Source organism: Lethenteron reissneri, chromosome 19 (assembly GCF_015708825.2).
Source record: "Lethenteron reissneri isolate LAM-NWPU_2019-01 chromosome 19, ASM1570882v1, whole genome shotgun sequence".
NCBI classification, from domain to species: domain Eukaryota; kingdom Metazoa; phylum Chordata; class Hyperoartia; order Petromyzontiformes; family Petromyzontidae; genus Lethenteron; species Lethenteron reissneri.
In genome coordinates, this window is record NC_083797.1 from 1,479,172 (window position 1) to 1,492,833 (window position 13,662).

Sequence of the window (13,662 nt, forward strand, 5' to 3'; positions counted from 1 at the left end):
GACCTTCATCGGTGCTACTTGGAAACAGCACTTGCCCCGACAGTATTGAGGCTATAGGGGAGATCTTTGGCTTTGACTTCATAGGTGCGACTCGGAAAAGCACTTGCCCCGACAGTGTTGAGGCTATAGGGGGGATCTTTGGCTTTGACTTCATAGGTGCTACTCGCTAACAGCACTTGCCCCAACAGTTCGTTGAGGCAACTGGGCATTTGAACAAGAGCTTTATAGCTCATCGGATTCCTGTAGATAGATATTGCAATAAAGGGGGGATGTTTGTCTTTGTAGTTGCTCACCCTGCGAGAAGGGTGGGGTGTGTGGGTCCCCCCCGGGGCTGGGGGGGGGCTCCTGGGGGGTGTGGGCCGGCGAGGAGCCGCACGAGGGGGTGCGGATCGGCGTGGGGATCGGCCGGCTCGCAGTGTGGCCGGGGGACGAGCGCGGGGACCCCGACCCCTGGGTCTGCGCACCGCACCGCGAAGAACCACACCGCACCACACATCGTCACACAGAACCACAATGCACCACACCACACATCGCCACACAGAACCACGCGGAACCACGCCACACACAGCACCACAATGCACCACGCAAAACCGAACCACGCCACACAGAACCGCACTGCATCGTATCAAGGTGCTACGGTGATGTTGATGATGGTGTTGGTGGTGGTGTTGGTGGTGGTGCAGGTGGTGGTGGCGCTGGTGGTGGTGTTGGTGCTGGTGTTGGTGCTGGTGGTGGCACTGGTGGTGGTGGCACTGGTGGTGGTGCAAGGGGAGTGGTGGTGTAGTGGTTAGAGCGCTGCGCTATGAACCCGGCGACCTGAGTTCGATTCCTGTTTACGGCCAACACCAGTGACGATTATCTGAACCGGTCCTGGGTCTCTCCTAGGTCGGCTCAGTCTCAAATGAGTACCTTGCTGCGGTGTGTAAACATCACCACTATGGAGACAAAGGCTGCCGTGCCTGGTGCTGACCACCCCACCCCCTCGTGTGCCGTGCCGGCCTTCATAGGTGCTCGCTAACAGCACTTGCCCCAACAATCTGTTTAGGCTCCACGGGAAGATCTTTGTCTTTCGTTGGTGCAGGTGGTGGTGGTGCAGGTGGTGGTGGTGGTGCAGGTGGTGGTGGTGCAGGTGGTGGTGGTGGTGGTGCAGGTGGTGGTGGTGCAGGTGGTGCAGGTGGTGCAGGTGGTGGTGGTGGTGGTGCAGGTGGTGGTGATGCAGGTGGTGGTGGTGCAGGTGGTGGTGTTGGTGGTGGTGTTGGTGCAGGTGCAGGTGCAGGTGGTGGTGGTGCAGGTGGTGGTGGTGGTGTCCGTCACCTTGAGAAGCTTCATGAGGCTGTCGAGCTGCTGCACGAGCTCACGGCGGTTCTCCTGCAGCGCCGACATGCGGCGCTCCAACTCCTCCTTGCGCTGCCTGCAGAACGGTGAGTGCAGTACACACACCACGTGACACGTAGTACACACACCACGGTATACACAGGGCATACACGGCACAGCACACACGGCACAGTACACGTAGTACACACCACGTGACACGTAGTACACACACACGGTACACACACAGGGTACACACGGTGCGGTTAAAGACGTGACTGTTACGGCGTGATGACAGATGATGATGAGCTGTGAAGAGGTGCGACGAGGCGAGGTGCGAGGGGGGCGCGGCGAGGAAGAGGGGCCCCCACCTGAGCAGGCGCAGCTCGGTGAGCAGGGCCGGGCTGTGGTGGTCGCGGTCGGGCGGCGCCGCCGGCGCCCGCGACGCCCGCTCGTGCTCCACACGCAGGCGCTGGATCTCCTGCAGGATCTCCCTGCGCCACCCACGGGCAACGCCGTTCGCCCACGTCAACGCCGTCGTCGCCAGCATCGGTAACATCGGCGGCACGATCATGGACGTCATCGACAACATCGATGGCACGATCATCGACATCATCAACATCATTGACAACATCATTGACAACATCGATGGCACGATCATCGACATCATCAACATCGACGGTGCGATCATTAACATCATCAACATCGACAACATTGACGACGCGATCATCAACATCATCGACATCATCAACATCGATGGCACGATCATCGACGGCACGATCATCGACATCATCGACATCATCGACATCGATGGCACGATTATCGACATCATCGACATCATCAACATCGATGGCACGATCATTAACATCATCATCGACATCATCAACATCGATGGCACGATCATCGACATCATCGACATCATCAACATCGATGGCACGATCATTAACATCATCATCGACATCATCAACATCGATGGCACGATCATCGACATCATCGACATCATCAACAACATCGATGGCACGATCATTGGAAACATCAACATTGACAACATCAACTTTGGCAACATCAACGGCGCGATCAACATCATCGACATCGATAACGTCAACCGAACATCAAGATCATCGCTAGCATCAGGAACATCGTCAACATCACCACCAACCTTAACAACAGCAATAACATCAACATCCTCTCGAACATCAACACCATCAACAACATCACTGTCACCAACATCACAACCACCAGCGACAGCGAAGCCCGTGTCCCGCCGCTCGCTCACCGATTGCGACTCTCCAACTCGGCGATGAGCTGCCGCTGATGTTTGTTGACGTCCATCGAGAGCGGAGAGATCTCCCCCGCAGCCAGAGCCCTCTGCGTAGACAGTACGTACAGTGAGCACAGTGTGTATACAGTGTGTACAGTGAGAACAGTGTGTGCACAGTGTGTACAGTGTGCACAGTGCGTACAGTGTACAGTGTGTACAGTGAGCACAGTGTGTGCACAGTGTGTGCACAGTGCGTACAGTGAGCACAGTGTGTACAGTGTGCACAGTGTGTACAGTGTGCACAGTGCGTACAGTGTGTACAGTGCATGTGGTGCAATATTCACAGTGCGCGGTGTGCACAGTGCACAGTGTGTGGTGTACAGTGTGTGGTGTGTACAATGTACAGTGCTTGCTGCCTTCGATCAGTGTGTGTCGCGTACAGTGTGTACAGTATGTGCGGCCCCACTGTGTGTGCAGTGTGCACAGTGCGTACAGTGCACACTCTGGTACAATGTGCACAGCAGCACAGACTACGCACAGTGCCCAGCGCATGCCGTACACACACCACAGAACACAGTGGTTGCGGTGTGTGGTGTGCAGTGGTGTGCGATTGCGCGTGGTTGTCCTCACGTTGTCCTCGGCTGCCAGCCGTGCCGCGTACCGCGCGATGAGGTGGTGCTCGTCATCAGAGCGGCCCGGGCTCTCGGCCATTAACACGGAGCTGGGGACGCAGATGAGAGTGAGGCACGGGGACACGGACAGAGGCGCGGGGACACGGTAGAGACATGGATGGAGACACAGAAGACAGGCAAAGAGAGAGACACGGTCAGAGAAAGACGACACGCCGAGAAACGGACAGATGGACAGAAACACGAGGGTGTGCACAGGGAGGAAGCATAGTCGTCCCAAAGGAACACGGTGAATGTGGGCGACTGCCCTGGGCCCTGCGCTCTGGGGGGCTCCGCACTTCGACGTCACTGTCAGATGCAACACTCCCGGTTTAGTTTGAAGGCGGCGGGGGACCCACGCGGTGTGAGTTGCCCCGGGCCCCGCACCCCCCCAATGGACGGCCCTGGGAGGAAACTAAACTATTTTATATTTTACCAGGTGAGACCTGCTGAGCTATGTAGTTCTTTTTCTGAAGCAACCTGGACACAAATGATAGCTGAACGAAGTAGCTTATCATGTGGAATTGTATAACAGCCAAATACTCCGACTCCAGGCCACTCAATGTGGAAAGAAAACCCGGAGGATCCGGAGAAAATCCACGCGGAGAGACACGCGAACTCCAAATAGGGTTGGGATCCAACCCGCGACCTCCTGCATACCAGGCGAGGTAGTTAACATCTCCTAGCCACCGTGACGCCACTGACCTGCGGTTCGAGGAAGGGACGACTCCGTCCATCGCACTGGAGTGGGACCAGGGGAGGCTGCGGAAAGGAGAGGGGGGTGGGACCCAGTTGTAGACAAGATCGAGTGTATGTGTCTGTGTGTACGTGTGTGTACGTGTGTGTACATGTGTGTACGTGTCTGTACGTGTGTGTACGTGTGTGTACGGGGAGCGGTAGTGTAGCGGTTAGCGCTACACTACCGCTACGAACCCGGCGACCCCGATTTCGATTTCCGCTCACGGACACCAACACCCAGTGACAATTAAATTATCTGAACCGGTCCTGGGCCTCCCCTAGGTCGACTCGGCCTCAAATGAGTAGCTGCTGTGGCGTGTAGTAAACTACGTCACTGCGGAGACAAAGGCAACCGGGTGTGGTGCTGTCCGCCCACCCCGCGTGTGCCGTGCCGGCCTTCAAAGGTGCTACTCGCTAACAGCACTTGCCCCAATAGCCTGTTAAGGGCTACACGGGGGATCTTTATCTTTGTGATGTGCAGCCACACCCGACGTGCGTGGTCTCCGCGCCGTTGTCCGGAGACTCTGGGTACAAGGCGTGGGAATTCTCACGGCCGGACACGCAGCCCAGCGTCTTTGAGATGGCAGCTCCCAGCTTCTTAGCCGGGGATTTCTGCAGACACGAGAGAGAGAGAGACACGGCGAGATGCACATCTGTGCTCCATCATCCTGGTCAAGGCGAGAGGCCAGGGCTTTGTGTTGTTCTATCAGCATTGATATACGGTGCTTTTTCTGGAAGACTATGCTGTTTTTTCCTGGATTTTTATGTTTGCGCGTAGTCACTTTAAGATGTTTCTTGTTCATGTTTTTTTTTGTTGCGGTTGCACCCGATTCAAGAGCTGAATGGCTCACAGGGTTCTACCAAATAAATGACATGAAACTGAAACGTTGCTCACAATTGTTAAGAACCTTCATGACGCCGAGTGGCCTGGAGTCAGAGCCATTCCCCGTTTGCCTTGCGCTGAGACGGGATGTCCTCTTGGCCCCACGCTATTGAACGCGTTCATTATTTTTAACCTTCAATGGCCGTACCGGTGGAATGTTTTGGTACGGGAGGATTCTGTGGCGAGTGGCCTTGCCAGTGACTGGCACTCGTGGTGTCACAGCAACGAGCGGAGCACCGGGCGGCTAAATCTGAGCGAGGTGCCACAGTGGGGTGCACGGGTGGTGCATCTGCCAGCCATCTTGGGTCAATCAACCCACGGGCACCTGGGTCTGTCCCGAGAACCCCCCCCCCTTCCCCCCCGCCAGAAGTGAGCCGCCTTCCACACTCGACGCGCTGCACCTAGCCTGGTGCGAGCGCGGGGTGGTAGCGTCGCCGCCACCGCCGCCGCCGCTGCTGCTGCTGCTGCGTACCCACGAGGTGTACTCCTTCATCTGGTGCTGGTTCGAGTGGGTGCTGCTCGCCTGGCCCCTCCAGAAGCAGTCCTGGCACAGCTGGTAGCTGCGGCACTGCTGGCAGCGGTAGCGGAAGCCCAGCATGCTCTCGCTGTGGCAGAACGAGCACTCCACCGGGTGGAACACTGCGCGCGCGCACGGCGCCACGAACAACCGCCGAGTGGACGGTGGCGTCAATGACAACGGCCACAAAATCGAGCGGTGACATCGACCGCGACGACATCCGTAACGTCGACAATTCAATGCCGACATGACCGCCACCAAAGGACACGCACTACCACCAACCACCACTACCAAACAATACACCACCACCAAACGGCACACACTGCCACCACCACTACCAAACAATACACCATCACCAAATAGCACGCACTGCCACCACCACTACACCACCACCAAACGGCACGCACTGCCACCACCACTACCAAACAGCACGCACTGCCACCACCACTACCAAACAGCACACACTACTATCACTGCCACCATCACCACCACCACCAAACGAGACATACCACCACCATCGTCACCACGTTCTCGGCTTGGGATTGCAGTACCTATCTTGGCGCTGGAGAGAGTTTTGGGGGGGGCGTTACTGCCCCCCAATATGGAGATGAAGGTTTGGTGGGGGGGGGTTACCATTCTCGGCGCTGCAGAGGCGGTGTATGAGGGGGAGCCACGCGAGGCACTGGGGGGGCGGCTCCGACATGAGGGCGTCCAGGAAGATGCTCTGGGTCACGCGCTGCTGCGGGTACGGGCGGGGAGACACGCGGGAGACACGCAGGGAGACACGCGGGGAGACACGCGGGGAGACACGCGGTGAGACACGCGGTGAGACGCGGGGAGACACGCGGGGAGACACACGGGGAGACACGCGGTGAGACACGAGGAGACACGCGGGGAGACACGCGGGGAGACACGCGGGGAGACACGCGGTGAGACACGGGGAGAGACACGGGGAGACACGCGGGGACACACGCAGGGAGACACGCAGTGAGACACGGGAAGACACGCGGGGAGACACGCGGGGAGACACGCGGGGAGCAACGCAGGGAGACACGAGAAGACACGCAAGGAGACACGCAGTGAGACACGGGAAGACACGCAAGGAGACACGCGGGGGAGACAAATGAGACAAAGGAAGCAGGCCACAGAGTGGGAGACGGCGGGGTGGGGGGGAGCCAGGATCGGTGGGCTAGCCGAGTGAACCGGCGGCGGCGGCGGCGATGGCGGTGGCAACGCACGGGGTTGGGGAAGCAGGCGCGCGCCGTCTGCGCGTTGTAGCCGAAGGACGGGCCCTCGAACACGGCGGTGGGCAGCGCCAGCACGTCCTGCAGGAAGCGGTCGAAGCGGCTCCACATCAGCACCCCCGAGCCGTCGGACAGCTCCGAGAAGAGATCTGCGGAAAACGGGACACAGCGGCGAAACGGGGGGGTTGGGGGGTGCGCGACACAGAGGGAGATGTGTCCCCTCCGAAGGGGGGATGCGAGCGGGAGAGGGTCTCCGAGTCGTGTGAACTCACATCGAAGCTTGTCCACGATCTTGCCTCCGCACATCGTGGCCAGGGTGACCTTCACGGAAAACGTCGTCACCTTCTCCAGGCCCTCGCTGCGCGGGCCACGTGCGTGTCCACACACAGAAAAGACAAAGATCCCCCGTATACCCTTTACAGACTGTTGGGGCAAGTGCTGCTAGCGAGCACCTATGAAGGCCGGCATGGCACACGAGGGGTGGGTGGCCAGCACCACGCCCGATCGCCTTTGTCTCCCCAGTGGCGATGTTTACATGCCGCACCCAGGTATTCATTTGAGGCTTAGTCGACCTAGGGGAGTCCCAGGACTAGTCGTGTTGGCCACGAGTGAGAATCTAACTCGGGTTGCCGGATTCGTAGCGCCGCGCGCTAACCACTACACTACCGCTCCCCATACAATGCACACACCACACACTCACGTACAGACGCACGCACAAGTACACACACACACGTAAGCACACCTCTCCCTCGCGCTGCACACCCGTCACGGGGGTGGGAACCACTGGATGATGGGGCGCCCACCCCCCACCCTCCACCTCCCCCATCCCCCACCCTCCACCTCCCCCACCCTCCACTTCCCCTTCCCCCACCCCCCACCCAACCCCCCCCCCCCCCCGGCTGACCTGTCGATCGCGGCGAGCAGGAAGGAGAGCAGCAGGCCTGAGCAGGCCTCGGCCGACAGCTGCTGCTGGGAGGAGAGCTTCTTGTTGAGCTGCACGTAGAGGGACAGCACCAGCCGCTCCAGCTGGGCCACCGACATGTCCACGCCAACGCTGCCGCCACCGCCGACGCCACCGTCGCCGACGCCACCGCCGCCGCTGCCGGAGGGGGCCATGGCTCCGGTGGTCACCGTGCCGTCCGCGCGGCCCGCCAGGCCCTGCTCCCGGAACACCTCCAGCAGGCTCCACGTGTCCACCAGGTGGACTGCGGGTGGCGTGGCGGGCGGGGGGACAAGACGCAACGTGTGGGGGTCACGCCACGAGTGGGGTGGTGGTGGTGGGCCTCTTATAGGTCATTGATGGTGGCGATGTGGTGATAGAGGGGCAGTGTTGATTGGGGTCCGATGGTGACGAGGTGGGAACGTTGAGGTGACGATGGAGGAGGTGGCGGTTGCTGCACTCACGGCTGCACCTCTTCTGCACGAAGCGCAGCTTGCAGGCGGCGCGGTACGTGGACAGGCGGATCGCGTCGAAATTCTGGGCTCCTGAGGATGGAGAGCACAAGCGGTGCCACGTGGTGTTACATTGTGTGACAAGGTGTCACGTGGTGCTGTGTGGTGGTGTCACGTGGTGCTGTGTGGTGGTGTCACGTGGTGATGTGTGGTGGTGTCACGTGGTGATGTGTGGTGGTGTCACGTGGTGCTGTGTGGTGGTGTCACGTGGTGATGTGTGGTGTCACGTGGTGGTCTGTTGTGCTGTACTATGCGCCTCAGCTCTCGTACGCATCTCGGTGAAAAGCTGCCTTCGGTCGGCCATGATGACCGAGGTTGGCTCCGCTCCACCTCACTGCAACAACAGCAACAACAACCACAACTCAATCCACAACTCACAACCCACACTCACAACCACAGCCCACACTCGCAGCCACAGCCCACACTCGCAACCACAATCCACACTCACAACCACAACCTACACTCACAACCACAATCCACACTCACAACCACAGCCCACACTCGCAACCACAACCCACACTCACAACCACAACCCACACTCACAACCACAATCCACACTCACAACCACAGCCCACACTCGCAACCACAATCCACACTCACAACCACAACCTACACTCACAACCACAATCCACACTCACAACCACAACCTACACTCACAACCACAACCCACACTCGCAGCCACAGCCCACACTCGCAACCACAACCCACACTCACAACCACAATCCACACTCACAACCACAACCCACACTCACACAACCACAATCCACACAACCACAATCCAGAAGCCACGCAACGACAACGCAAACTCAACCACAATCCAAAACTGACCACCAAATCCTGTTTGGGGGTCAATTCAGCCCATCGTCCCTCCAGGGTCGATAACATGAATACCACTTTGTTCTAGGAATAGCCAACTCGTTCGTTGTCCTATGGATAGATTCGCCCCGGCCATAGTAATGTGACATTTCCACCCATGGCTCACCACACAGCTGAGGGCTGTAAACAGGAGCTGAACACCGATGCCTCGACGTTCACTTGAGCAGCAGCAGCAGCGGGGGATCGCTGAGACGTTTGACTTCGCTAACAGAGGACTCTGCTGACAGTTGTGTTTCAAGCGGTATGATTCACAGAGTACTATGCTGACAATTGTGTTTCAAGTGGTATGATGCAGAGGACTATGCTGAATATAAACTTCAAGACATCGTCAGGGCCAAATCCAAGAGATGACGATGCCACCACAACCTCCCTGGGGCCAAGAGATGTTAACTCCCTCGCCTGGTATGCAGGAGGTCGTCGGTTCGATCCCAACCCTGACGCTTGCTACATAATTTGAGTTTGCATGTATCTCTCTCTCCGTGGTCGCGTGGATTTTCCTCCGGGTCGTCCGGTTTTCCCCTCCACATTTAGAAAAGTGCGTTTGGAGTATTTGGCTGCTAAAAACATCCACGTGATGATAACCCACTTCATTGGGCTATTATTCATGTCCAGGTCGCTTCTGAAAAAGATCTACAGTATACAGCTCAGTGGGCCTTACCTGGCAAAACTAATAGTTCAGTTTAACAGCGTTCTACTCTCAGCAAGTCCCTCTGCCACTTCAACCTCTCCCGAGCGCGACGTGCCGTCCCACTACAGCAGCAAACTTGCCAGCAACCGACACTCAGATTGACTTGTGGAAGCTTCTGTTCTTCAGACCCCGAGTGTCCAGCCTAAGGCCGCCATCAGCTGCGTTACTCCAGCCTCAGCCCTATCTGACAAACCCGAACAAACCATTTGGTGACGCTGATTCTGCGTTGGCAGTGGTGCACGAAGCGCAATTAACATCAACAAACACTCAACACAACACTCGTCAATAGCAATACGGTGTGTGGCCTTAGAAGATAAAAATACATGTACAGTATATAATAGGCGACGTTTAGGGCAACGACCCTTATAGTACATAGAGAGAGAGATCAGAGAGGTCCCGGGCCTCTGTCTGTGTGCTATGGGTGAGGGCTCGAGTCGTGACTAGAGCTGGGGTTAGGGTGAGTGTCGTGACTAGGGCTGGGGTTAGGGTGAGTCTTAGGGTGAGAGTCGTGACTAGGGCTGGGGTTAGGGTGAGACTTAGGGTGAGAGTCGTGACTAGGGCTGGGGTTAGGGTGAGACTTAGGGTGAGAGTCTTGACTAGGGCTGGGGTTAGGGTGAGTCTTAGGGTGAGAGTCTTGACTAGGGCTGGGGTTAGGCTGAGACTTAGGGTGAGAGTCTTGACTAGGGCTGGGGTTAGGGTGAGTCTTAGGGTGAGAGTCGTGACTAGGGCTGGGGTTAGGGTGAGACTTAGGGTGAGAGTCGTGACTAGGGCTGGGGTTAGGGTGAGTCTTAGGGTGAGAGTCGTGACTAGGGCTGGGGTTAGGGTGAGACTTAGGGTGAGAGTCATGACTAGGGCTGGGGTTAGGGTGAGACTTAGGGTGAGTCTTAGGGTGAGAGTCGTGACTAGGGCTGGGGTTAGGGTGAGACTTGAGAACACCAATCGGATTTACAATGCAATGTTCCACGGCACGCAGTGGGAATACAAACCCGGTGTATTGTAAAACACACGGGAACACGCACACCTATACACATCTAGACAAAGGTCCCCTGTGTAGCCGACCTAAACCGCGGGGACAAGTGCTGTTACGAGGATCTATTCAGACCAGCACACGAGGGAGGTGGGGTTGCCACCGCCACACCCGGCCGCCTTTGTCTCCCCCAATCAATGTTAAAATGGTGACACGGCGCAATAGGCAGTCCTCGACATAGGGGAGGCCGGGCCGATTCAAACCATCACACGCCAATGATGGCACGTACTGTACTGCACTCTCCCTTCTCCAAAGCCAAAGATCCCCCGTGTAGCCTTAACACACTGTTGGGGCAAGTGCTGTTAGCGAGCACGCGTGAAGGCCGGCACGGCACACGAGGGGGTGGCCAGCCAACCACGCCCGACCGCCTTTGTCTCCCTCGTGGCGATGTATACTACACACCGCAACCAGGTACTCGTTTGAGGCCGGGTCGACCTAGGAGAGGCCCAGGACCGGTTCAGATCATCGTCACCGGTGGTGTTGGTGGCCGTGAGCGGGAACGGGTTCGTAGCGCAGCGCGTGACCCACGACACCACCGCTCCCCCGCCGCCTCCACGGAACCCGCCCACAGGCAGCGGCGTCGCTGTCAGAATCTGTTGTTATGCTGCGTGAGGAATCCGATAAGCTATCAAGCGCTTCTTTTCTCACAGATGTCCAGCGCGCACGCGGCCCAACTGCTCCCTGGGACCACGGGCCACCGCATGGGCCCCGGGCACCGGGCCATTGGAGGCAACTTTGGGCAGGTGGTGGGGGGGGGGAAGAACATTGAATTGCTTGCACCAACCCAGTACAAATGCCAACGTTGAACCAACGTTGGCATGTGGTTGGAATCGTAGTCCCAACGTTGATCCAACGTTGGCATGTGGTTGGAACCGTAGTCCCAACGTTGAGTCAACGTCGGCATGTGCTTGGAACCTTAGTCCCAACGTATATGTCTGGACCAACGTTGGCCAAACGACCCATGTGAACTGGGAGGGCCCATGGCACTTGCACCCCCCCCCCCACCCCTCCTGGCCCACGTGCGCTGCTGGGACGTCTGATGATGGTCCAGTAAGTCAGCGACTGTCAGTCATCGTTGTTGTGGGCGGATTTCTGGGGGCCTCCTTAGGAATGACGTCAGCCCCGACATCCTGAAGGCGGGAAACCCCCGTGCCCTGCCGGACATGACCGATTAAGCCTGCCAACCACCTCCCGTCCAGCGGCACACGTGGAAACACGTTTCCCCCCCCTCTCTACAATGTTCGAGCTATCCGATTCGCCGAGGAACAGAACCGACAATCATCGGTAGAGTAATCGATTACCGATTTAATCGAATAGCCTATGCCGTCCCACGTGCACCGCCTTCATCTCCCCGGTATGCCCGACTGGACATGTGTGAAAGAGCTTTATAGCTCATCGGATTCCTCCAGTATATATAAATATTCTGATTCTCATCTACCCCGTGTCACCGTACCTGTGCGTCTCTCCTGAGATGAGTGGGACCCCTGGGGCTCAGGGGGCCCGGGGTCTCCGCTCCCCCTTCGGCATCGCGGACCCCTTGGGATGGCGAGGGGACAAGGAAGGTGGCTCCAGCGAGAAGCTCCAGGAGCTACGGCAGTTCCGGGATTCGCAAAGATGCCCTGGCTCCAGGGAGATGATTTGGCTCCAGGAAGATACTCTAGCTCCAGGAAGATGCCCTGGCTCCAGGAAGATACTCTAGCTCCAGGAAGATGTCCTGGCTCCAGGAAGATGCCCTGGCTCCGAGAAGATGCCCTGGCTCCAGGAAGATGCCCTGGCTTCAGGAAGATGCTCTAGCTCCAGGAAGATGTCCTGGCTCCAGGAAGATGCCCTGGCTCCAGGAAGATGCCCTGGCTTCAGGAAGATGCTCTAGCTCCAGGAAGATGCCCTGGCTCCAGGAAGATGCCCTGGCTCCAGGAAGATGTCCTGGCTCCAGGAAGATGCCCTGGCTCCAGGAAGATGCCCTGGCTTCAGGAAGATGCTCTAGCTCCAGGAAGATGCCCTGGCTCCAGGAAGATGCCCTGGCTCCAGGAAGATACTCTGGCTCCAGGAAGATGCCCTGGCTCCAGGAAGATGCCCTGGCTCCAGGGAGATTATTTGGCTCCAGGAAGATGCCCTGGCTCCATTGAGACGATCCGGCTCCAGGAAGACGCCGTTGATTCAGGATCCGGAGCGAGGCGCGTACGTGAATGAGAGATGAGCGATGGGTGCGCGTTGCCGCTCTCTCCCTCCTCTCCCCGTTCCGGGATGGACGCTCCCTGCTCCCCCTGCTCCTCGCGACCCCCGGATCGGGGATGGCGCGGGGGGTCTCCGCTTCTTGCCGCGTGATCCCCGAGACCCCCACAGCCCCCGCGCCCCTCCCCTCCCTCCCTCCCACGCCGCCGCCTCCTCCTGCGCGTTCCCTATTAGAGGTGACGTCACCACCATTCGCTCCCCCCCCACTCTCACTCTGCCCCTCCCCTCGTCCCCCTCTCCTCCTCCCCCTTTTCTCTTCGCTGAGCCCTCTCCCTTCTCCACGCCGGATCGCCGTCGGTACGGGCGGGTGGGACGTGACGCGGGGGCGGTGGGGGGGGAAGGGGGGGGGTGAAAGAAAGGTGGGGGGGGGGTGGACGAGAGACCAGGGGGGGGGGGGGTCGAGCAGAGGTGGGTGGAGGCGAGGTGGGAGGGGAGGGGGAGGTGCGTGAGGTGGGGGGGAGCTAACGGACCCTTGACCCCCACCGGCTCACCACTTTCTACGTCGCCATTTCCAATCCACTGCTGGATGAGGGTCACCCCGCATTGGGCACGCGGTGTGACCTCGCTGCCTCGCCCAGCAACCTGCCCGTGCCTGCTGGCACACCCACGTGACCAACATCCTGCCTCGACTCTGCCGAGCTTCCCAGATCGGACGCATTACGTCACTTTGTTGGTGACAGTCGCGAAAAATCACCCCCCCTGCCCCCCCCCCGTAGAGCTTGAACGAGAATGTTGGGGCAAGTGCTGTTCGGGGAGTACCAATGT

At 58.5% G+C, this 13,662-nt stretch overlaps 2 protein-coding genes across 5 annotated transcripts in view; one reads left to right on the forward strand and one right to left on the reverse strand.

Annotated features, from left to right (window-relative positions):
* The window catches only part of LOC133344131 (uncharacterized protein PF3D7_1120600-like), an 11,840-nt gene extending 7,060 nt beyond the window's left edge, over nt 1–4,780 (forward strand). For 2 of the 3 annotated variants that reach the window (XM_061554121.1, XM_061554122.1), the window contains exons 2-3: nt 1,265–1,421; nt 1,610–2,661. In XM_061554121.1, coding sequence (XP_061410105.1) covers nt 1,884–2,615 — 732 coding nt within the window. In that variant the 5' untranslated portion in view covers nt 1,265–1,421; nt 1,610–1,883 and the 3' untranslated portion in view covers nt 2,616–2,661. Of the gene's footprint in view, nt 1–1,264; nt 1,422–1,609; nt 2,662–4,459 lie in introns of those variants that run through there. The other variant, XR_009755311.1, reaches the window with a different exon arrangement.
* The window catches only part of LOC133344102 (dystrobrevin beta-like), a 15,182-nt gene extending 2,197 nt beyond the window's left edge, over nt 1–12,985 (reverse strand). Inside the window, exons 1-15 of one of the 2 annotated variants that reach the window (XM_061554074.1) lie at nt 12,119–12,985; nt 8,345–8,408; nt 8,027–8,107; nt 7,527–7,827; nt 6,895–6,980; nt 6,617–6,771; nt 6,012–6,114; nt 5,334–5,500; nt 4,466–4,590; nt 3,946–4,002; nt 3,203–3,293; nt 2,588–2,679; nt 1,683–1,805; nt 1,315–1,411; nt 294–456 (exon numbers count right to left, since the gene is read on the reverse strand). In XM_061554074.1, coding sequence (XP_061410058.1) covers nt 294–456; nt 1,315–1,411; nt 1,683–1,805; nt 2,588–2,679; nt 3,203–3,293; nt 3,946–4,002; nt 4,466–4,590; nt 5,334–5,500; nt 6,012–6,114; nt 6,617–6,771; nt 6,895–6,980; nt 7,527–7,827; nt 8,027–8,107; nt 8,345–8,378 — 1,675 coding nt within the window. In that variant the 5' untranslated portion in view covers nt 8,379–8,408; nt 12,119–12,985. Of the gene's footprint in view, nt 1–293; nt 457–1,314; nt 1,412–1,682; nt 1,806–2,587; nt 2,680–3,202; nt 3,294–3,945; nt 4,003–4,465; nt 4,591–5,333; nt 5,501–6,011; nt 6,118–6,616; nt 6,772–6,894; nt 6,981–7,526; nt 7,828–8,026; nt 8,108–8,344; nt 8,409–12,118 lie in introns of both variants that reach the window. The other variant, XM_061554073.1, reaches the window with a different exon arrangement.
* Nucleotides 12,986–13,662: the final 677 nt, after the last annotated feature.